At 36.7% G+C, this 25,776-nt stretch overlaps 1 protein-coding gene across 4 annotated transcripts in view; it reads right to left on the reverse strand.

Moving 5' to 3' along the window:
• Positions 1 to 1,023: 1,023 nt before the first annotated feature.
• Positions 1,024 to 25,776, reverse strand: part of SYT10 (synaptotagmin 10) — a 69,528-nt gene continuing 44,775 nt past the window's right edge. The window contains exons 4-8 of one of the 4 annotated variants that reach the window (XR_008300205.1): positions 15,304 to 15,424; positions 11,775 to 11,946; positions 9,142 to 9,271; positions 5,985 to 6,129; positions 1,024 to 4,071 (exon numbers count right to left, since the gene is read on the reverse strand). Coding sequence is in view for 2 of the 4 variants with exons in the window: in XM_053226115.1 (XP_053082090.1) it covers positions 3,964 to 4,071; positions 5,985 to 6,129; positions 11,775 to 11,946; positions 15,304 to 15,424 (546 nt within the window). In the remaining 2 variants the exon portion in view is untranslated. Of the gene's footprint in view, positions 6,130 to 6,499; positions 9,272 to 11,774; positions 11,947 to 15,303; positions 15,425 to 25,776 lie in introns of all 4 variants that reach the window. The other 3 variants (XM_053226115.1, XM_015074932.3, XR_008300204.1) reach the window with 3 other exon arrangements.

Below are 25,776 nucleotides of genomic sequence, written 5' to 3' on the forward strand. Positions count from 1 at the left end.
TCATGTGTGCATTGAAAAAAAATTATGTTTTCTGGCAGTTGAGAATAATTGGCAAATATCTTGGACTATTCATTAGTGGAATCATCACATTTAAAATGTGAGTTGGTTCTTTTCTATTTTGACCTCTCAATTCTTCATTCTGACAGTCTCACTCACTGTGTTCCGTAACTTACCCATATTTTGCAGATGAACCCCATCACTTCTCTCAGGTGGAAGGGTCAGTAAAAAGTTGATGCAAATGACATGAACTGTGTTGGACTTTTTGTTTATAAAAAAACTATAAATGCAAATGTGTTGTATATTAAAGTTGGTTTATCTGCTTCTTTCTTATATAGGGATAGAATTAATGAAGCTATTCCTAATGGAGATTACTGTGTCTTTTAAATGGGCAGCTTAAGGGGTGGGTGGGGAGGGTGGGTTAAATGGGCGACGGGCCTTAAGGATGGTACTTTTCGGGATGAGCCATTGGGTGTGAGGTAAGAGATGAATCGCTGAGTTTTACTCCTTTTTTAAAATACCTTTTTTTTAAATGTTTATTTATTTTTGGGAGAGAGAGAGGGGGAGGGAGGGGTAGAGAGAGAGGGAGACACAAAATCCAAAGCAGGTTTCAGGCTCCGAGCTGTCAGCAGAGAGCCTGACGCAGGGCTTGAACTCACGGACCAGACTGCGAGATCATGACCTGAGCCAAAGTTGGATGCTTAACCCACTGAACCACCCAGGTGCCCCACTGGGTTCTACTCCTGAAGCTAAGATTACACTGTATGTTAACTAACTTGAATATAAATCTAAAAAAATAAGCGAAGGCTTAAAATGTCTTTTTAAGGAAAAGAATAAACCCACAAAATGATCTATATAGATACAAATAGAATAAATCATTCAATTTTTATAAAGAACGATTCTTTAGCTCCTTAGTGATTATAGTGTTCTGTTGTTTTTGGTTCACAAATTTTATTCTATAGCAAAATCATAGCCAAACTCTGTATTGATGTTTGGACTGGGAAAATAAAAAAAATAAAAAAAATTTTTTTGAAATATATAACAAAAACAAAAGTCTGTATTAACCTTCCAACATTGAGACTTCTCTAAGAATTTTTCATTCATTTTTATAATATGCCTCATTATCCATTAAATGGTTTTTGAGGGAACAAAAATATGAAATTGAATAATTGAAATCCACCACCCTGTACAGTAAATAGGGATTCTGTGCACAGTTGATGTAAATCACAACAAAATCGCTAAAGAAAATGACACATTTTTTTACGCTTTCATAAGATCAGGCATAGTTTGTTCTTCGGAGAGAGTTCTTATACCCAGGTGAGCTTAGAAGAAATTATTGTCAGTTGGAGATGAAAACAATTCCACATTAAGTGCCATCTGTATCTCTAGATCTATCAATAGTTAGTCATTTCCAGTATTTCAATATGGATAAAAATAGAATTACTCTAATCAATTCCTCCTTGTAGGAGTGTATTTAAATCATCTCAGGCATAAAGAAGCCTATCATTTCTCTTAAACACCTACTTATTTTTTCAAACACCATTTCTGGTATTCAAAATGTTTGCATGCGATAACTTAAGCCTCATTGCAGTCCTTAATTTAGTTCTTTCTTTTTGAAGTTTCTATACCATGGTATTGTCATGCCATCAAATCAAACCCTAGTTACCCACCTTCATGATGAGCAGGGTGAAAATGAAAAAACACCTTTTTACTCTGATGAGAAAACACTTGAGCTGAATATTACTTTACTGCCACTGTTCAAATACACATCTTTTTGGTTAACTGTTAATGGCGGATGACAAGTATTATCAATGCGTCTTTTAGTAAATTATTATTCACTGTAACTAACATAAAATTGAGTTAATATAGGAAAATTATTTTAATGAAATAGAAAATTCTTACGTTAAAGAGCATCACTAAGTAATACATTGGAAACAGAATTTAGTTTAATCAGCTCTGTTTCCTATGTAAAATATAAACTCACTATTTTCTTTTGAAGAATGGGTCTTAGTAGGTTCAGATGAATCATATCCTGAGCCATGTCACTGAGGAACTATTAAAATTCTGTGTCATGAATTTTTTTGGACAGTATTAGAAGATTTGTATTCCACCAAAAGTTAAAAGTACAAAGAAGATTTTGATTTTGCATTCAAAATCTTTATTTCCATGTGCTTTAACATCTGTGTTTAACTACCATTTAGTAACATAGATTTTAACTTAAAACTTTTTTTAGCATTTATTTATTTTTGAGAGACAGAAGAGTGGGAGAAGGGCAGAAAGAGAGGGAGACAAAGAATCCGAAGCAGGCACCAGGCTCTGAGCTGTCAGCACAGAGCCCGACACAGGGCTTGAACCCACAAACCACGAGATCATGACCTGAGCTGAAGTCAGATGCTTAACTGACTGAGCCACCCAGGTGCCCCATGTAGATTTTAACTTTAAATTACTTTACTTTGCATACTTCTGCATCATCTCTTATTGGCAGCAATAAATTCTTAGCCTAAAATCTATGAAAGTTTAGATCAACTGAAGTACATCAGAATAACCAGAGCTGCTGCAAGAACAAGTTGTGACTAAAACAGATCTCCACATTGTCTTTAGATTTACTGGAGGCTGAATGACTTTCTGAAATCCTTATCAAGTCTATTTTGTTTTTTGTCTTAATTATCAGGTAGTCAAGTTACCTGGTAATAATCACAATTAAGGTGGCAAAAATGAAATGCCATTCCATGAAACTATATGTACTGCACTTAGATGACATCAAGTACTCCTTAAAGAGGTAAAGAAATGACTATGTGTTCAAAGTTAAGATTTTGTATCCCTTTGTTTGCAATAGCCTTCAGCTCTTTGGATAACCCATTCTGAAATAAGTTATATTTTGTTTTATGGACAGCAGAAGTTGAGAAGGGAGTGAAAGTTTAGCTTTTTTCATTTTTAAAGGAATTCATCATTAAAAGTCTTATGAGATTGTTCTTTATTGAGTCTGCAAAATCTTAAAATAATAAAAATTATAGGAGAATAAACAAGGTGGAAATGACAAGTATCATAACCAAATAGGTTCAAATATATTTGCTTTTGTCTAAAACCTGAGTCAGTTTTGATCAATTGTGATCTCCCTGCAGTAACTAGAACACACGCACATTCGCCAAAACTGCATGAGAAAGTGGATGCTTGGCTCTGCGTTCCGTCTCTAGTTCCCTGACATAGTCGTAATGATAGTTTTTACTGAACTGTGAATGCATTCATATCATGAGTTTTTACATGTAAAACAAAGTATCAGAAACAGGGCTAGCCTACAAAGAAGATTAAAATTGTCAAGAAAAATATTAAGAAACTAGTGTAAAAAGCATTGTCTGTTCAGATTTTGGTGAGAAGACTGTAGACTCCACAAACATTAATGTTCTTTCATATTCAGTTTCCTCATTCCCCTGATTATTTAGAGAATCAGGTAAAATACACAAGTAAATAAAATAAATTAAATTAAATTAAAAACCAAAAAGAAAATCAGTGTTACAAAATGAATCAACACTTGCTCCCTTTTCCTAGACTTATGTTGGACAAGTCCCTGAATAAGTCCCTGAAATTAGGTGTTCATTATATACCCAAATTGCAACTTCATAATGGGTCAGTGTTGTCATTAAAATGTTAATTTTAAATACTGAAATTCAAAACATTCCATCTTCAATTACAAGCAGAAGGAGGATCAGTTTGAATCGGTGTGTGGCTGTGTAGAATGAGGGTGTGTTGTGTTGAAAGTGGTAGGATTATGTTTTTGCAACAAGAAGTATTATTTTAAGTGATCACGCTTTATGAATAGGAGGGTAAACGTCCCTCATGCGTTGCATGAAAGATGAGCTGTGGTAAAGTTTGTTTTCATCTGTCTCACAGGATTAACAAATACTTGGCATGATGGGTTTATTCTAATCCCTAGGAAACAATTTTTAAAAACTACCCTAAAAACAGATTTTATCTATAATCCCCATAGTAAAGTCTCCTGTTTGGCTGGTTGTTTGTGTTGTTTTCATCACAAGCATTGGCTTTTTCTCCATAGGAGGCAAAGAAAAGCAGGAGCTCCTAAGAATGCATAAAAAGTCCTTTAAAATATGTTTTCAGATGAAAATAATTATTATAGGAGATATAAGGAAATACAGTCACTAATTAGTTATAGGCTGCAGCTATATCTACTAACAAAACATCTGTCAGCAAAAATGTTATTTTATTGAGTATCACGTGTCTTCCCATTTGACAATTTTTATTTCCTCGTGAAACAAAGATTTCCAAAATTGAAGGATCATCTTCAGTCATTCTGTGTATAGCAAATGGTTCTTCTAAACTTCATAAGGTAGACAATTATTTTCAAACAAGTTCCTTCTGTTATTTTTTATCAGCTAATATTAGCTAGAAATAATTTCTTTTGTTAGGAAGATACAGTCATTTTTGAAAAGTTTTAGGGAATTGTGTTTGCCTTTAAAATGTTAATGTGTAAAATATTTACATCTTAATTAACAGTAATGCCATCAGATGAGAGATGCCATGATCAAAATTTCACAGCTTAAATTTTTTTTTAACATGTAGAAATAAGGGATTCTACTAAAATCAAAATTTTATAACTACTGATAAAATTTTCTCATTCTGATAATGTGTTTTTACATTCTAAATACAGATTTTTCTTGCCTTTTTTGTTCTTTTAACCTCCTATCTTGAGATAGCTTTGAAATATGCACTATCCATTGCATATATCTTAAAAATATGGTTGAGGTCATTCAATATGGATACCTTCAGATAGGGTCCAGAAATGAGACAATAAAAAGTTGACCTGATTTAAAAGAAAGTTCTGTCATGTAAAAACATTTGCATAGTTTTTACAACTCCTGGCCTGATCCTTGATCCTTATGAAGGCAAATACCTTTCATGAAAGGACTGTGGGTCTGGGCCTTTAGAATTATTTTGATTTCTATTAAATGTGGAAGTTATGTTATTTATGATATATGTATAGAATTTTCTGAAAAATAAGTCATCCATTCTTTAGGAAAATACCCAGTTCTAGTGATTAGTTTCTGATTGGGTTTAAAAGTCACCATTACTATGTACAATCTAATTGACAATAAGCACAGACATTTTATTGTACCTTTGGTGTAGTATGTTCTATCAGAAATACAGGATCTATGTAATACCTTTATGTCATAAAATATACAGGTCACAGTACTTGAGAACTTTACAAACAAAAAATAAATGACGTCTCATTCTATTGACTTAGGAATACTAACGCTACATTTGAGATAAAGATTATTAGAATTTTGAAAATATCAGTTAAACAGTTCAACAGATGTTTGAACCACTGTAACATTAAGACAGTATAAAATGGTAGCCCAAATGGCTCAACCTCCATTTTCCAGCTACTAAATATTACTCCTTAAGTTTAATTCAAAATTGTTCTTTAAATTACAGCTTTACGTGTATGCTTCAAAGAATGAGCTTGAGAGACAAAGTTTTGAGTTTAGCAGAGCCAAACCTCACTAAGGACCTAATTTTCTGAGAATGAAAGAATATATGATCAGATAAGTAACATTAATTTGATTGTTTAAGGATTTAATGCTGTTTAAGTTCAAAATTTACATTAAAGTCTATATGGAACCATCTGTGCGACTAGAGATGAACATTGTAACAAAATCAAAACCATACATAAGTGACATGTGCTACTTTATACAATAGCAGCATAAACTATATTTAATTTTAGATAAGTATGGATTCTTTTAAAAGAATGTATTTCTTATGCAAAGAATTGCAACTTATTAAAACACCTTTGTGCTAATAGGTATATGAAATGAAGAATACAATGCCTTATGAAAGTAAGGACTATTTGTATTCAAGTAAAATATATCAAGATGTCCAAAGTTAAAGAAGGGACAAAAAAAAAAAAAGCAAATGAAAAATTGTATATCAAGTTTGTTCATTATCAGGATATATTTTAAATGAGGAAATCAAACCTTCCACTCTTTTTCTGATCTGATGAGCACATGGTCCTGTGTCCTTATTAAAATGGTCTTTATTCTGGAGGCATTATGGTGTGGAAGGTGGTTTGGGAGATGGACAGGATCCTTGACTATCAAAACTGGTTGCCCGGCCAGGTAACTGAAAGACAATAATTTCATAATGCATGATCTAATGCAAAAAAATAACAGAGTGGGTAGTTGTTGCTGTCTCTTTAAAAAAAGTATATTTATGTTTTGAGTGAGAGAGAGCATGAGCAGGGAGGGGCCAGAGAGAGAGAGGGAGACACAGAATCCCAAACAGGCTCTGCACTGTCAGCACAGAACCTGATGCAAGGCTCAAACCCACGAACTGTGGGATCATGACCTGAGCTGAAACCAAGAATCAGATGCTCAACCAACTGAGCCACCAGGGTGCCCCTGTTGTTACCTTTTACTAGTGAATATTCACCCATGATATGCAGTCTCTGAGGAGAAGATATACATAAATACCCCCACCCTCCAGAACTCACCTTCTCAGGCAGCACGATGGGGCACAGACATCTCACGGAGATGTAGACACAGCATGGTACAAAATGGCATGCAGACCAACACTGTACACACAATTATTCATGACTAGAGATTCATTTCACATTCTATGAATGTTCTCACTGCAAAATAATTAATGGTTTGTGATAGTGGAGGACAGTTGCTAGGTAAGCGCAAGAAGGCTCAAGGCACAAGAGACCACATTGCACTTGTTCTAAGGCAGGAGGTGATTTTTATCAGGGTCATTAACGAAACAACAGGGACTGACTTTGGCAAATGGGAGCCATGGGGGTTGAAGAATAATTTCTCATGGTTCTTAAATATTACATGTATTTAAAAAGTTCAATTACAACAGGATAAACTTTTGATTATTTAGGTAGAAGTAGCCAGATTTTCTAAATGATGCTTTAGTCTCTGTCCCACCAACTTACCCTGTTTTCGAGTAATTGTTCCTTTATTATTTTAATCCCTCCTCTGGCAACAAAAGACATAGTTATACACTCACCACTTTCCCAAAATGCAAAATCCAGCCAGTTCTTAGGTCTCTAGTCCATATGTTCTGTTTGACCAATGAATGTAGGTGCAGGAGTTGGAAAAAAGGAGCTACTTGCTGGAGAAAGTATATTTACATAGTCTTTAGTCCCATTTGTCCTCTGATACTCAGCTGCTATAAAAATATCAGGGATCTTCTTCTGATGCCCAGATTGTAGCTTGTTCTTCCTGTATGTCCTACAATGACTGAAAAGTGTTCACATGTCCTGAGACACAAACAGATGCCTATTCCATAGCTCCCCTTCACCAGATAAATGTAGAGCTGCTTATTAAACACTTACAAGTAATTATAATATACCTTGGGTCACACAAACCCTGTCCTGTTATTAGTGAAAAGTTTTTGCTCATATTATCTCTTTTCTCCTTACATAATTCTTGTGAAGTCTGGAGGGGCATGCATTTCTATTTTCATTAAATATGCAGGAATGCGGCTGTAGATAGAATAAGTGATTTGCTCAGGATTAGACAGCCAGAGAAGCAAGGATTAGAACCCACATCACTTTCCAGTGTGGTTCTCTGCCCAGCAAACTCTACTTTCATGTCTAGATTCTTAGAATTAATATTCGCTTTTCAAATTTTAAGTAAAAACAAGACGAGAAGCAGGAAAATGGATAGTGATCGAATAATAAAAAGTACAGTATACTTTAGACAGTACACACTGTTGGCATGAAACACAACTTTCCCAAGACTTGCTGAATTAGAGAATGCACATGTCTGTACTTTGAGGGAAAGTACTGCATGAATGTGCATTTGTGTTTGTATATGTGTATCTTTTATGATTTATATGAAATGAAATGAGGTAAAGATTAAGAGCATTAATATATATAAGCACATATCTATGATAACAGTTCACCTCTGTTGCCTGAACATGCACTGTTCATATAGGGTTCATCAGATTTTCCCTATAATGTCCTGACTAACAGCCAAGGTCACAGTTTTGTGACTAAGATGAAAGGAACCTGGACCCTCTGACATTTAGTTAATTACACTGTGCTGCCTTTCTCATTCAACCCAGGGCTTAGTGACAGATAAGAAGCAGAATCTTACTGGTGAACATAGGGCAGAGTATTTTTAATTTACTATGTGGCTATCATAACTATTTTTATCGAATTGCATAAATTCCATCATCTACCACACAATGTTTTGTCAACCTGCATTATCTCTCAGGTCACATAGAAGACTTACTTTGTGACTCTTCAAGAGGCTCCAGCAATCATCTTTGAGAAAGAAAGTCATTTCATCTAGCAACATTCAGTGTATCAAGTACTGACAAGTAACTTAAAGCCTAAAAATCCTGATAGAAACTGGTATTGATACTTCTGGTTAATATAACTATTAATGTTAGTTGTAATTAGAGCTAACATTATGTCAGACTGCTAAGCACTTACTATTTGGCATTTTATTTAGTTTTACTCTTTGAGTTTACTACTATTACAGAGTAACAGCAGAAATGTAGAGAGGTTACAGTAACATGTCCAAAGTTCTCTAATAGACAGTCACAAAGCAGAGCCAGGCTTCAAACTCAGGCATGCTGATGTCTCAACATTCTAAATATTTGTGAGCACTTTCACCCCCTGACCAGAGTATTGGGAGATATACCTGTCCCTTTACACAGATGTATTAGAAGATAGTACTTCTATTTAAGGATTCTTGGGATGTTTAGGTGAGGTGGCTGTTTTCACAAAAGAGAAGCAGCAAAATTCTGTTTCCAGTTAGTAATAAATTTACTTGCTTGCTCTATTACTCATTGATAGAAGTTTCCAGGCTACATAAAGATAATGACAGTCTTGCAATTTTCATGAGCTTACTGTCCAAAGGAATATCAAACGCAGAAAGTTTAGCGGTTTCTAAAATACAACAAGGCACACAGAACTCTGAATACTGGATGATAGAATATGTGGGACAGAAGTAAGAGCAGTCTCTGTTTAAAAAAATAGATGAATATATAAAATTACAGACAAATGTTGGCAGATAAATAATATTTAAGCAAAAGAGATTAAAAGAGAGAGAGAGAGAGAGAGAGAGAGAGAGAGAGAGAGAGTGAGTGAGTAGATGTCAGGGAATCACAGCATACCTCCAGCAAGGGGTGCCAATGTGTTATTGGTTTTCGGTGATAGGCCAGCATTTCATTCCAGTGGTCTCGCCCAAGACCCTCAGCGTCCAGTCCTGTTCTACACACTCCTATGACCTCATTGTGTCCTACCCTACGATTCGGAGGATATCACACTTTCATTCCAACATTCAAAGATAAATGGAGTTTCATACATCTTAGCAGAATTTCAAGCATATGATTTAAACACTGGATTTTGTGATGGGCTCTAAATGATTCTGCAGATTAAACTACTTTAGGTCAAATTAAAAATATTAAGTAAACAAAATTTACTACACAAGATCATTCAAATATGAATTTGTAAAAGGAGCACACATAAACCATTTTAGTTCTCTGTAACTTGAGCACATGTTACAATAAACTAGAATGAGAAACACTGCTCCTTACCTGTACTGTTGAATTTGGAAGCAGTACTATCAACTTTAAGTGATATAAATCAGCTCTCATTTTTTCTCCACAAGGCTTAATGTTTTATAATGATGCTTAGATTTCTTATCAAAAGGTCAGTACCCACTTTCTTGTATAAATGACCATATTTAATTGACTCTAAGTGATATGTCAGCGTATGTTACTGCTTATACTACAATTAAACAGGGCAGGGCTACTACAGCATTTGATTTATTATTGCATGGCACCAGAGCATACTGCACAACATTCCTATTTTCTATTCCTGTCCTGTTTTCACAGCAACAAATCAAAATAACAATGATAGTTAATATGTCTGAGAGCTTATTATGTGCCAGACACTGTTGTAAGTAATTTAAATGTACTAACTCACTTAATTCTCACACCATGACCATGAGTATCATTATCATCATCTCATTTTACAGATAAAGAAAGTAAACACCCAGAGACGTTAAGGGACCCACCCCTACTCACTTAGTAAGAGGCAGAGGCAGGGTATGAATCAAGACAGTTGACTGAAGTGTGCATGTGCTAAGTTGCGTAAGAATGAAATGCTATTTATTATTTATTTATTTATTTACGCGCTCACTTATTTGAGGGGGTGGGCAGAGAGGATGGGACAGAGGATCCCAACCAGGTTCTGCACTGTCAGCACAGACCCCGATGCAGGGCTCAAACCCACTAACTGTGAGATCATGACCTGAGCCAAAATCAAGAGTCAGATGCTTAACCGACTGAGCCACCCAGGTGCTCCTAGAATGGAATGTAATTTAAGGGCATTTCTATAGGGTTATTTTGACAGACATCTCTAAGGAGACTTTTAAGATCTTTTCATTACTTTCTTCCTGTCATTGATGTAGATATGAATGCTTAGTATTGTGGTTCTTCCATATAAAATTTCACAAACAAGCATATTTTTAGGAATAATTTTTCAAATCTTTCTGTTTTATATATTGTTAGCATCCATTTCCCTAAAACTGTCTGCATGACAAACACTCACTTGTATCTACCTGCAGTCACTGCTGTGCTAAATCAATAGGAGTAATTTTTTGGTGAAACAGAACAAGGGCTTCTGATGAAAACATTGCAACATTTTTAGAGTTTGAAATTTTAACCAATTCAAGATTTCTCTCTCTATAAATAGTAAAATTTTTTCCCATAAGCTGTGATATAAACTAATTGCAAATAGATGGTATAAAACATTTTATTTTTTTAGTGCTTCATTTCCTCTGAGCCAGAGGATAGCATATCAATTTCTCTAGGTTACAGGGTTCTGGTTACTACTGTTTTCATCATACCATAAAATGGAACACTCTTTTTGAATATATTAGAACAAAATAAATGTAGTAAGACACTGTCTGTGTGCTGATAATTTTGTAGGTTAAACATACAGTATTCTTTTCTAAAAGGTGTGTGTGTGTGTGTGTGTGTGTGTGTGTGTGTGTGTGTGTGAAGCTGTGAAGCTGTGAAGCTGTGAAGCATGGGTGGGATGGGGTACATAGAGCTAGGTAACATTTCAGACCAGGCAAGAATGGGAGAATAAAGTAGGAGCTAAAGCAGGAAGAAACTTCAGATGTGCACTTGGGAGTTTGCCATTGATTTTGTGAAAGAAGTGACTCAAAGTGTGTGAGCTGGAAGAATTATCCACAAAGCATGTTTTAAGATTGACATGAAGGTATCAAGGCTGTCTTCCTATGGCCGTTATTCACCTTCCACTCTTAATACTCACTGTTAATGGTCCTATAATATGCTAATGTCTTTCAAATGGGAAAAGTGAATCCCAAAGAGATTACATAATTTGCCCTTTCACACAGCCAGTTAATGATTGAGCCTGGTTAAGAATTACTATATTCATATTCCAGCCCCATTGGGAAAACAAACTTGATTGGTTGTAATTTCTGTTGTTACTGTAAAAGGACATCACAATAGTGCTTTGTGTAATGGGTTCCATATTACTTCTGCACCACCCTTACACCAGCCCCAGGTGTCCTGTCTTTCAACTTAAGAATGACTTCTTTTGGAAAAGAAAAAAGAAATGTTATAACATGGGAAAAATAAATTTTGAATGAATAAATTTTCCCTCTTCCAGTTTAAATTAAAACCGTTGCTGTAGCAGTAAATAACCAGAAAAACTGTATTTGCTCTACATATGACCACACAGGGCTGTTCTTCAGTGAGAGAAATACACATACCTATCATAATCCATGACTGCAATGGAGAGGCTGACCTGGTCCACATTCTCTGGAGGGATATCGAAAATAATAGCCTCATTGTACACAGGGTTTAGAGTGTTTTTCTTCGTCGTTGTTTTCCTCTTTTTTAATCTCCGACCTTCACACATCAGAGACACTTTGACATAAGGATCTAGGAGTAGTGAGGTAATTTCATTAAAATGAAAGTAATAGTACAAGACATAAATCAAACTGTAGGTAACTGTAACTAAATAAGGAAAGTAGTATATTAAGCCTTGTAGTATTATGTTTTAAATTCGAATGACTTATTTTGGGCAATAGACTAAGACTTCTTACTTAAAAAAATTTTTTTTATGTTTTATTTATTTCTGAGACAGAGACAGAGCATAAGCAGGGGAGGGGCAGAGAGAGAGGGAGACACAGAATCCGGAGCAGGCTCCAGGCTCTGAGCTGTCAGCATAGAGCCCGATGCGGGGCTCGAACTCACAGACCGCAAGATCATGACCTGAGCTGAAGTCGGACGCTCAACTGACTGAGCCACCCAGGCGCCCCATGACTTCTTACTTTAAATGTAAGAATTTATCCTGAAAGAATCAGAAAAGAATTAATTTCATTTTTAATACAACAGAGAAAACCTACTAGTTTATCAAGAGCCAGTCCAGAACTATAATGTGTCTTTTAGTCACAGCTATTTGAGGACATATTTTGTTAAAAGTGATTTCTAGGGAATATAATCCTAACAAGTAAGAATAATTGCATTAAAGTTAATTTCCTTCAAATGATTTAGGATAAGAGTAAAATTTGTGAAGAGCAATATTGTATCATATATGTGTGTGTATATATATATATATGTATATATATGATACAATACGTAGAAATTAGAAAGCAAAAGCTACATTAGTTAGAATTTCCTCAATTGTTGGAAAGGTACTAAAATTAGAAGTTTAATTTTACAGTCAGCATGTTGGTGCTTGATTAAGGAGCTCTGATTGAAGAAGAGGTCACTACAAATATATTAAATACATTGTATTTATATTTATTTACATTGTATTTGGTATTATACAATACTATACAATAAAAAAAAGGCGATACTTGGTTTAAAGATGTTCTTAAGGAAACCTATTGATATGACATTGCCTATATGATGCCGACTTGGAAGAGAAAAATTTAGTTGGAGTACATTTTTATAGGCCAAAGGGGTCAAATAAATGTTAACAAGTTCTGCCCCCACTGACTCATCTCCAGTCTTACTTCTGCCACCTTAAGTAGAAAAACTGGTCCAGTATTATAGAAAATTATGCAGAATCATACGAAAGTTTCTGTAAAAGCCTTATGTTTGTACTTTTTTATGAGAAGCAGGTGTGGTTTTGGGAGGGGGTGTTGGCATTGGGGTGAGAACGCTATCTGGTGAAAATCCGTGACTGCTCTACATTCATTCTTGTTTTTTCTCCTTTCCACCTATGGAGTAATACATCTCATTTCCTTAGAATAAGCCAAAATCATGGCAGTATAAAGTTATTTGAGCAAATGAACACCTTTTAAGCGCTAGAAAAATGTATCTGTATATTTCATAAGCATTTCCATCAAGGGGCAAAATATATTTTCTGACTAGAAATAGAGTATGCAAAGGAAAACAAAGTAAAATGGTAATGTTCAGTGACTGCTTCCCATTTATTTTTCAGTTTTTTAATAGGAAGTATGTTCTAAGGAAGAAACTCACTTCTCTGATACTCTTTGGTCTATGAGCCCCCAGGCCTAGGCCTCTCATTAACAATGGGAACAAGGCATGATTTATCCTCCACCACCCCCATCATGTCTCTGACCACATTTCTCTACTAGTGACAAGGATAATTTACTGGCTCCTTAGTTGATTCACAAGCTTCCTGTGAGAATTAATGAGGTGGTGTTCTCTGAGCATGCACTCCTCTGATGAAAAGCTTCATATAAACAAAAAGTACTCTTGTAGTTAATTATAACTTTGATGCTGTCTGCTTGTCTCAAAATTTGATCTCTTTTGATACATGGTGGAAAGAGTAGAATAAACAATAATTTGCAGAGTTCTTCAACATTTACTGTCCCAAGACTTTTTCACCAAAATAAATGTGAAATTTACTTACTTTATTTCTACCTTTATATATCAATTATGTGTTGCAAATTAAAAAAGATGAAAACATAATTCACAAAATAGTTTAAAAGTGAAGATGATAGAGAAAAATTTACAATTGGAAGTCTCCCTCCCATCTGTTCCCATACCTCTCTCTCCACCGTTTAGTTTTTGTGTATCGCTTTGGTATTTCTTTTGCAAATATTAACAACATAAATATATATTGTAATGTTCCCTATTCTTACACAGAAAGGAGCATGATTTTTGTATTTATTTTTGCACCTCACTTATTATTATTATTATTATTATTATTATTATTATTATTCACTTAGTATATCCTGGAGCTCTATCCCTTAAGCTTTTTGCAAATTTAGTTTATTTTTTTGTTCTGTAGAACCATAAAGTTATAGATTCGTTTCCTTAGGTCATCCTTTCCTGTATCTCCGCTACCATTTTTTATTTGTTTAATTCAACACATGCTTACTGACCTCCCTCTTCTGTCCTTAGCATTTTTCCCTTCATAGACCTGTGCCAGAGTTCACATATTTAGTTAACATATAACCCTCCAGACTGTTGTGATTTAAACAAAGGGATAGGGGTGCTTGGGTGGGTCAGTCGGTTGAGCGTCTGGCTTCGGCTCAGGTCATGATCTCATGGTTTGTGAGTTCGAGCCCTGCGTTGGGCTCTGTGCTGACAGCTCAGAGCCTGGAGCCTGTTTCAGATTCTGTGTCTCCGTCTCTCTCTGCTCCTCCCCCGCTCGTGCTCTGTCTCTCTCTCTCTCTCTCAAAAATAAAAAAAACTTAAAAAAAAATAAAAGAATATAAATAAAGGGATAAAAGAGAATGGTGTCAAATTTATCATAATTATCAAAATTAGCATAAGAGAAATTTCCTCCAAGAACATCTTTAAGAAACTTCAAGAAGCATTTCTTTACTTTATTATTTCTTTCAGTCCCTACTGTTGCCCCAATTCTTATTTAGAAAGGTGGTAAGAATAAATGCACATGATGGTCTTGGAAACTTGTGATTTCTCTATAGATCAGGTAAGGGAGATAAATTAAGTCTAAATGTGTTTTCATACTTGTAGGTAATGCAAGCTTGAAGTCCAAGAATCTTCTTTTATAAGCCAACTGACTGGTTAGAAGTGGGGCAGTGATTGGTAAATTATGAATTTTTGAGAAAGAACTAGATCAGCAGAGAAAGAAAAAATAAAAATCCAAGTTCATAGTCAATCTATTTGATAACATCTTTTAAAAATTGTGAAATGATAATGTAAATAAAACAGGTGATTTGGAGTACTTTGTCCAAATGAACTATAGACAAATGAACTCAACAATTCAACAGCCATATAGTTCTGTATATATGAAATATTTTATTTGGAATTTGAGAATGTACCCTTGACCCATCAGGCCAATTGTGTACATACCTGATGACCCAGTGATATCCATAGCCTTCAGATTTCTGCACTTGATGACTGTCAATGTCATACGTCCAGCAGTTGGCAAATAACAAAGGGAGAACATGATTTCACCCAGATCTATACTTTCCTAGAAAGGCAATTGGTAATGTTAGTAATTTCAAGCACCAGATAGTGAAAACCAAATATAATTGAAGATGTTGAGTAAAAAAATCACTTTTAATAGAATATCTGAATGTCATTCTAAATTGTTTTTATTAAGGATACATATGACATTGCCAGAAGCTGTTCTAAACAGAGTAAAAAAAGGGAGTATAGTCCAGTCGCTCCTTTGACATCTCCACTTGTGTTTTTAACAGGAATCTCAAACTTACTATAGTCAAAACCAGACTGCTGATTCCATTCATTGCCATTCACTTTCTGAAACCAATTCCTCTGTCAGTCTTCCCCAAATCAGCACATGATGTCATAATTCAACCAGAGGCTGGAGCCAAAAGCCCAGCAGTCACTTTTCTTCCTTCTTTCCCTTGCCCTTACACATCCAATCCATGTCTTGTCTACAAAGTCTACAAAGTCTATCCAAATTAGTGACTTTCTTTTTAGTTCTAGGAGTATCAGGCAAATATCAGGATTACTTTATCAGTCTCTAAAATTGATCAATCTGAGGAGGAGCCAAAGTGATCACTTATGAAATGCAAATCAAATTATTTTACTCTCCTGATTAAAACCATCTAAGGGTTCACAACTATACTGGAAACTTCAAACCTCTGGTATATAAGTGGGGTAACTATAAATCTTGGTATATCTGGGAAATTCTGGGTTTGTACCTACTTTCCTGGTGTAATTATTAAGAATATCCCTTTCGGGGAGCCTGGGTGGCTCAGTCGGTTATGTGTCCGACCTCAGCTCAGGTCGTGATCTCACAGTCTGTGAGTTCAAGCCCAGCGTTGGGCTCTGTGCTGGCAGCTCAGAGCCTGGAGCCTGCTTCAGATTCTGTGTCTCCCTCTCTCTGCCCATCCTCTGCTCATGCTCTGTCTCTCTCTGTCTCGAAAATAAATAAAAACATTAAAAAATAAAAAAAAGAACATCCCCTTTAATTATTTTTTTCCCCTTTTTTAATTTCAGAGAGAGCACGCATACGCACATGAAATGGGGAAGGGGCAGAGAGAGGGAGAGACAGAATCACAGGCAGGCTCTGCGCCACCAGAGCAGAGCCTGACACGGGGCTTGAACTCCCAAACTGTGAGATCATGACCTGAGCTGAGATCAAGAGTCCGCTTACCTGACTGAGCCACCCAGGAGCCCCTTTCATCCCTTTCAATTACTAAATATGTCTTTGGTTTGGACAATGCATTACAAGGTGACACATACAAGGCCCTGGGTGATAGGGATCCTATCTTTCTAATTTTATTTCTTGACTCTCTTCTCAGCTTACTCTGATGCAGACTCACAAGCCTTTTTTCTTTTCTGTTATTCAAACAAATGAAGTTTGTTCCTGCTTTTGCCAATTGCATTTTCTTTTTTTCTCTTATGTCTTTTTTGTGGATGACTCCTTCTCACCATGCAGGACTCGGCTCAAATAACATCTCCTTCCATCTTCTTATCCTATGCTCAACTATTCACAGACCCTTTACATTTTTTCACAGCACTTATCATCAGAAATTATCTTTTAAATTCATTTTTTGTTTCTCTGATTCCCATATTTAAGGTTAGGACAGCAGAGTTCTTGTCTGTCTTATTGCTACTTCCTTCTGAAGTACATGGTAAATAGCTGGCTCTCAGTGCATTTTTTGGAAGGAATGAAAAGATTATTAGTTAATATGGACAAAAATTGATCTGCTTTGTATCAAATATGAATTTGAACTGTGTCCAGTGCCCTGATATAGATATATTTCCTCTCCATGGCTGCGTAGATGGTGGACAAATGAAAATGAGTGTGAACAATGCACATTTAAGATGCTTCCAAAAGAGCTGTTTACAGGATTTGATCAAATCATCCCTGGCGAGACAATATATGGTGGATTTAATTTGGTGGGAAATAAGTTGCTTATGTACCCAGGCCCATAGAAACAGGTTCCAAAAAATTCTTCATGACAAACTATTCACATTTACTGGACTTATTCTTCCAGCTTAGGTTCCGACTTCTATAATTCTGATTTCTTTATCCAGGCTCTAGAAGTAGTGGAGCTTGGTAATTAAGAGCATAAACTTTACAGCCAGTTAACCTTGTGTTTCACTCCTGTTTTCTACTTCCTAGCTGTGAGATCCAGGAAATTTAATTCAACTTTGAATCTCTGAAGCTTCATTTTTAAATTGGGAAAAATACCCACTCAACAGTGGTGTTAATCATTAAATGAGATAATGTAAATAGAGTCCGGAGCATTCAACATAGTGTCTGGCATATGATAAAAGATGCTGTTTTGTTCATGGCTGTATTGCTATCACATGGAGCAGTGCCTTACACATATGAGAAGCTCAGTAAGTACTAGATAAATGAAAAAAAATTACTGAAGGAAAGCAGCTATTATTTTTTAAGAACATTAGTAAAAAATATGTGTTTTAAAACAAAGATATATCCAACTGGGTCTCCTCTGGGCTGCTGAATTGCTACAGACCCCAAATAGTGAGTAAGATCCAATAGGAGAGGCCTGATGAAAAACAGGAAGAATATAATCTCTTACAAAGGATTCATTCTTTTCACCATCAAGCAGTTAATGAATATTATTTGCTGGGTGCACTGGTAGGTGCCGTAGATGCCAAGTAGATGTGGCATGATTCTGTCCTTGGAGATGTCAGTTGAGAAGGAAAACAGTAGGCTCTGAAAGGCTGAGAAATTAAGTCTGATCCTATTTTATCTGATTATTTTCTTCCTGTTTCTCTTTCTGTCTCTTTTTCCAAGTATTTCTTTTTCTTTCTTTCTTCTTTCTTTCTTTCTTTCTTTCTTTCTTTCTTTCTTTCTTTCTTTCTTTCTTTCTCTCTCTCTCTCTCTCTCTTCTCCTCTCTCTCTCTCTCTCTCTCTCTCTTCTCTCTTTCTTTCTTTCTTTCTTTCTTTCTTTCTTTCTTTCTTTCTTTCTTTCTTTCTTTCTTTCTTTCTTTCTTTCTTTCTTTCTTTTCTCTTTCCTTTCTTAAGTAGGCTTCATGCCCAGCTAATGTAGCCCAACGTGGGTCTGAACTCACAACCCTGAGATCAAGACCTGAGTGAGCTGAGATCAAGAGTCAGGAGCTTAACTGACTGAGCCACCAAGGTGCACCGCGCTCCCCCCCCCCCCCACCTGCCTGAGTTGGTAGAGTTTTCTCTAAAGTTTTCTACCTGGCAGCCATCCCCCTCTCTCTCACTGTGTATTTCTCCTTCCAGGAATTATCAGTTGGGGATGGTGATGGAGAAGCTGGAAGGTAACAGGAGACATGGTCTCATAGATGAAATGCTTAGAGTCCAATAGGGAGTGTACCACAAACAGAGAAATCAAAGGGATTAATGAAACACTTTCATGTGTGGTGATTGATATGGTTTTCCTTTTACACATTAAACAATCTGTGGAAGTAATTTGTCTACTTTTCTAGATATATCACATGCTTACTGGTTGGAACAAAGAAAGTTTTACCATATTTGGTCCCATCTCTCAAAGGTCCTTTCTATGGATCCAGCTGCAACATAATTTTGACTATCTGTTATTAACGGGTATTGGTAAACATAGAGGTTAAACTGAGGAGTTGACCAAAGTACTAGCCTAAAGCAACTGAAAGCAAAGAGCATGATTAAAGAACATCTCCAGGCAGCTCTGTATGACAAGCTAGCAGGCTTTTTGCCTACTGTAGTAGTAATAAATCTCCTGAAGCATTTAAACTCCATGAGGTCAGGGGTTCTAAGGAAACTGGAATGGACTGGGTGATAATGCTTAATGTATAATGTTCATGCATAACAAGTGCACAAAAGTTAGTCTTCATTAGACTAGATTTTTCCTTCAGGAAGTATGAATGTAAAAGAACTGAAACTGCTCACGTACTGAAAAGGGCAGAATACTCTCTAAGGTAAATACCAATATTCTAGAACTTTTTACATCTGGAAGTGATCTAAGAGATAAGTATGAAAAATGAACTTAATGAAGGTAAATGGCCATATAACCTTTAAAAAGGTCCTCTAACAAATGTAACAGCAGAACTCCAGACTTTGGCTATAGTCCTGTGAACTAGCATGCACTAATGCTCAGTACCCTGACAGAGTTTGTCCCTGTGTTGATGGCCTCACTCCAGGGAGCTGAGTGTATTTTAATTCCTGCCTCTTCTCTGCCCCAGATCACTGCAGTTTATAAGGCCACACTCAGCCCCAACAATCTGAACCCTCCAGTGTCCAGCAAAGAATCAGGAAATAAGTTGAAAGGTCTCTGAACATATGGCATAAATATAACACAGTTATCTGATGAAATTCTCTTAAATAAGGATTCTACTTCATTTTTTATTCAACACCCATTTACTATTATTTTAGACAAAATTCTAACAATGTTTACTTGTCATATCAATCAATAGCAGGTCAAAACTCACACGTGAAATGTGGAGATGGGGTAACAGAGTTGATCTGGTGAAGGCAGCAATAAATGATGGCTAGAGAGACAATATTCATACAAGAAAGAAGGAAACATTCTAAAAACGATAACAATCTGGAATCATCTTGTATCAAGGGGAACTAACACTAATAATGTCTTAGAAACTTAAAAACAGCATTTTATTCTAAACTTCAACAGTAATTAGTATTCAAAATGATGACTCGAGTCATTAAGCTAAGAAAAAAATATTCCATATGTTCTGTTTAAGAAGGTAGAGAAGTATATACTAATTTTTAGAGTTATTTTTATTGAAATTCCTTAAAATGTTTGAAGTGGTAATTTGGGGGTTTAGTTTCTTAAAATGAGAAAGGCTTTGAGTTTCTGAAAATTTTATTTATGGGTAACCTCATTTATTCCAATTCTACATAAGCATAAACTTCCCATATTAATCTTTGAGAAACTATTGTATCTTTGGGCAAATAATCATTTGAAAACCTGCTTTAAGTCTAGGATAGTGTTCCATAAAATTTCTTACAGGTAAGAAGACCATTCTCATACACACTAAAGTATTTGGTGGAACATTTCACAGTGACAATCTTTTAACTGTATACTTGGGAGAAGGGCTTATGAAAAAGTCCGACACTGAGGCTGAGTCAGGGACTGTATGTTTGATTTCTTTATCCTGGTTCCAGACATAGGGCTGGGTAGATAAAGATCATTTTCTAATAATTGGCTATAGTTAACCTCATAAACATAGTCACAGTTATAAAGTTTCTTTCCACGTACCACTCTCCAAGATAAAAATAAAAGTCATTGGCAATCCTATTCGAGGACTGAGCTAATAGTAAGGTCAAACTATAGCAACTGAGTACAGACATGGACAGGAGGCAGATTCAAGGCTTGGTAACTACAGTATGCCATAACCAAGGGAAGCACTCCTGGAGGGAGGTGAACATCATGTTGGGGTTTGAGAGTCTAAAGAGGTGGGATTTGACAGAGAACAAGAGGAATAGTGTTGTATGTGAGTACTATGATTGATATTTACAAATAAGAATGAGCAGCTTATGTTGAGAAATAAGGAATTTGGTAACATGCTGGAGGTCATGTAAGGCTATAGGTAGCTTATTCTGTGGCTCCTATGGTACCGGTAACAAGAAAGAATGGGAGCTTGGCGGAATGAAAAGGGCGTATAAGTTTCCAGATCAGAAAAACCAGAGTTAAAATCCTACATCTTCCATGTACTAATTCCTACATGTCAAAAATACATGACCTCCTTGAACTTCGGTTCAATCACAACATGGGGATAATAACATCTGCCTCACAAGGTAGGTATCATGCATGTAAAGTGCCTGGCATAAACAGACACTCAAAAAATAAGGACAGTAATGTAAATAATATTTGAAAAACATTTCTTTGTTGTGAGTAGGCTAGGTTAGGATGAAAAAAAGAGAGGGGCCATTGAAGTAAACAGGTGTGTGAAGGTGTTGGCTGAAGAAAGGTCTGGATTCAGAGATCTGTTAGGAAGTAAGAATCATTAGTACTTATTGAAAAGAAAATTTTAAACAAACAGTTGGTTGCCATGGTGACAGCAATCCTCACATCCACTTAACACCCTAAATGCAGCCTGCCTTTCACATTTCCTGGTTGGTAAGAAAACGGATGGTTTTCCTCACACTGTTAAACGATGTGTTACTAGATCAAAATGAGCTTCTTCATTCAATTACCAGTGTTTCATCCACCTGCTCACAAAATGAAGCTATGGTGCAGTGCAGACCCAGAGTGGGTCTGTTGCATTCAAACTACTATAAAATCTTTATTTCTTTCTGACCCACACAATCCATGCACCTGAGAAAATCATGGAATCCAACCTTGGGCAATCCACTTAAGCTCACTTAACCTCAGTTTCTTCGGTATAGCATGAGGGTGTTCCAATAGATAAACTAGTTTATTTTCCAGCTCTAAAATTTTGTAATTTTAAGCACTGGTAAAATGAGGACTAAATAGAATACATAATTCAAGCATGTTGAGGAATGTATGAATAGGCCCTTTTAGCCCTTGTGTGCTACAGACCCAACAGAACCTCATTAGAAAGACCACAAAGGATCAACTAGTGCTACCAGCTCCATTTCAAGCTCAAGAACAAGATCAGGGCTGATCTGGTTGGGGATTCATGAGGAAAGACCATACTGGATAATGAATGTATCTGACTCTTCTCATGAGACTTAGGAGAACTTCAGAGGTAGGTGACTTTTGATCTGAATTTTGAAGAATGACCAAAGGTAAAGAGAATTAAAAACAGAGGGAGCAGCACAAAAAGAGGCCATGAGGTGAGAAGTGAAGTGTCCAGCCATGACCAAAGGTGAACAGAGACCACTGGCTCTGGCAAGGCCACAGGATAATTTAAATGGCAACACACTGGCCTTATTCTAAATGACCTCTCCTCAGGAATACTTATATCAACCCTGATTTTTTTCTGCAGTCAGGATGAAATCCATTGTCATGGCTAATAACAATTACCTGGAAGGGTTGCATTCAAATTTTAAAGGGATATATTATGGGTCCAGTTTGTATTCTGATACATAGTAGATGTTGGAAAAAATACCATTTCTTTTCTTGTTTATAACAATGTTTCTGGGGTCAGTGACTGGAATAAGGTTGATGCTCAGTAAAAAAACTTACTGAATGAATAAATCATAAGAGCATCAGGCTGGGTCATGACTTCAGTGATAGTAGGGACACCTACCATTTGAAGGAGTGAAGGCTACTCCATAACCAGAGAACAAGTGAGCAAAGACACAGTTTATGGGTGTTGTGGACTCTGTGCGTGGGGCCCCCAGGAACTGTAGGGTATGTTCATACGGTGGCCCTGGAGGTACAATAAATAGTCCTAATAGTTTTGAGCCATCTAAAGATACACTAAGGGCTTGGGGAGCTAAAGCTAGAGGATACTTATCTATTGGTTTTATTGAACTTTATTTCCTGGGGCGCTTGAGTGGTTTAGTTGGTTAAGCATCTGACTTTGGCTCAGGGCATGATCTCATGGTTTGTGAGTCTGAGCCCTGCATTGGGCTCTCTGCTGTCAGCCGAGCCTGCTTCAGATCCTCTATCCCCCATCCCTCTCTGCCCCTCCCCTGCTTGCACTCTCTCTCTTTAAAATAAATAAAAACATTTTCAAAAAAGAACTTTATTTCTTCGAAGATCCTTCTACTCTGGAATGATCTGGGATTATGTTTGCTATAATTCTACCATGCATTGGAATTTGAGAATCAAATGTATCTTTAAGGTGTATAAATTGTGTTTTTTCCTTGCACATCTGGCCATCTCCTCCAACCTGCCAGCACAAGCAGTCTTGTGACGCTGGGAGGCAAAGGAGGAGGAGGAAGCTGTTTGATAGAATACAATTAGGAAATGTAATTAACATTGTAAATCTTCTCCAGTTTCTATTCCACTTCTCTCCTTTTCTTTCAAAGAACCACAATTTTCACACACGTCCTTCCTGCCCTGCCTCCTTTTCCCAGTGATGTGATTAAACCAAATTTCACCATGTTGAATGAGGGTGGAGGAAGGAACAGGCATAGGAAGGTTCTGCCACAGCACCTGATTGAACGCCTGGATTTTTACATACATTTTCATTATTGATTATTTTCCACCATCTCCACTGGAAGACAGAGAAAATGCTTACCAGGTGCCCTTTAGCAGGACCTGCTCATATTTCTGCAGGAAGGAAGGAATACACTTTTCAATAATATATTTTCAGTAATACATTATCATATTAAGCATTGTGCTTGGCCATAGCACAAAGTCCAGGTGAAACTTTGCTGAAGTCAGGGCAGAAAGGGGCAGAGAACATGGCAGTGTTAGAGATGGAATGATTATAAACCCCAATGAGCATTAGTGATCAATAGTCACCACGCAGAGCTACTATTGCCAGGGATGCAATTTAATAGTGCCATGTTTCTACTCAGTGGGGAACCACTGTCAGCTCTCAATCTGGGTGGGAAGTAACTCTGCCTGCCAAAATGGTTTAGCTTTTATCCTATCCAACACAACCTTGGATTTAGCTACTAGAAGCCACAAAGTGCTCAGGTTGTAGAAAAGAGCTGAGACCTTAAAACAGCCTTTCCTGGATTTAACAAATCAAATTTCATATCTACTGGTATAATAAGCTGCCTGAAACAAAGAGGGGATAGTCCGTTGTAGACACTGGGACAAGAGCAACCTGGGGCATAAGAAGAGAATACAAATCTAATAAGAACTCTTCCCTTTATAATACTGGTTAAGAGACACCTTAAACTTTTTGCTGAGAGGAACTGGTGACTTATTCTCAAACCTTGATGACTGTTTATAGATAGTGGCATAGAAACTTGTGTAATAAACTATGCAGCTCTCCTTAGAGTGTTTGAAGCTTTTAAATACCTTCCTAAAATTCCTAATTAAAGACATCCCTCTCGGGGCGCCTGGGTGGCGCAGTCGGTTAAGCGTCCGACTTCAACCAGGTCACGATCTCGCGGTCTGTGAGTTCGAGCCCTGCGTCAGGCTCTGGGCTGATGGCTCAGAGCCTGGAGCCTGTTTCCGATTCTGTGTCTCCCTCTCTCTCTGCCTCTCCCCCGTTCATGCTGTGTCTCTCTCTGTCCCAAAAATAAATAAACGTTGAAAAAAAATTAAAAAAAAAATAAACACATCCCTCTCAGTATCGTTGTACATAGACACTTGGACTGGAGGAACTTGGCTTCACTATTTAAGAAAGTACCTTACTTTACATGGTTTCACCCCCCATTGTGTATTGACTTGTTGTGATTTCAAACCAATGTTTTGAAAGCTTGTTTTTGTTTTGTTTTAAGTAGGCTACATGCCCAGTGTGGAGCCCAATGTGGGGTTTGAAATCACCAGCCTGAGGTCAAGACCTGAGTTGAGATCAAGAGTTGGACATTCAACCAAACCACCCAGGCACCCCTGAAAGCTTGTTTTGGACATCACTGTTTGCAGTTTGGATTTGTTTTGAATAACTTATTTCAACGAAATTGTTCTACAGTTAGATATTAAGACTTTCTTGCCAAACTATTGCACATGGAGTAGAGAACCATTATATCACTGATAGTGGAGTAATGGCAGGGGTGTCCTTCACGTGATGGACTTTTAAACTTTAAAAACCAAGGTTTGACCAGTAACTCGAGAGTGTTTGGTTTGGGCTACTCTTGGCTAATCTAAATAGCTGTCTGTAGATTTTGAGACACCTCCTCCTGCCATGGCCAGGCTACTCTTGGTTGGCAGTGCCATTAAACTGTACAGCAGTGTCAGGAAGGGACAGGTGTTTCTGACTTGGCAAGGCTACTTGTCATAGGCAGTGGTGTAAGCTGTGTCCCCTGAGTAATAACCTTCGTAGAAGCCCATGTTGTCTGTAATATTGGTGCTGCCTTCTGCTAGCTACATGGTCCTAGCTCCTACTAGGCCAGCAACTGATACCCAGATTTTAGTTGGAAGGGTTGACTACCAAGAACAAACTCGTAGAAAGGAATACCTCAGCTAAATGTGGATTTTATTTCATTCATCTCCTCTTTGCCTGGAGCAATATTGTAATTATTCTATCATTGACTTGGTATCTCTTTATTGGCATATTAAAAGATGTTATCTGGTATGCTATTGGTTTGTGAACTATTATTGTAAATTATAATTCCCACAGTGAACCTATGTTAAGCAAATTACTGGCAAAGACAATCTTAGTCTCTCAGCATAATTCGCTATAAACAAAACAACCTTAGCTCCCCCATGTCTGTTCTTCATATAGTAGACAGAAATCTTACTGAGGCTAAGTGACACCATAGCTCACTTCTGATCAAAAGCCATCAATGGTTTCAGAAGTCAATCCGAGTAAAACTAAAAGCTCTTTCCATGGCTTGAGGGCTCTAGAAGATCCGACCCTCATCTTCTAACACTCTCATCG

Source organism: Acinonyx jubatus, chromosome B4 (genome assembly GCF_027475565.1).
Source record: "Acinonyx jubatus isolate Ajub_Pintada_27869175 chromosome B4, VMU_Ajub_asm_v1.0, whole genome shotgun sequence".
Taxonomy (NCBI): domain Eukaryota; kingdom Metazoa; phylum Chordata; class Mammalia; order Carnivora; family Felidae; genus Acinonyx; species Acinonyx jubatus.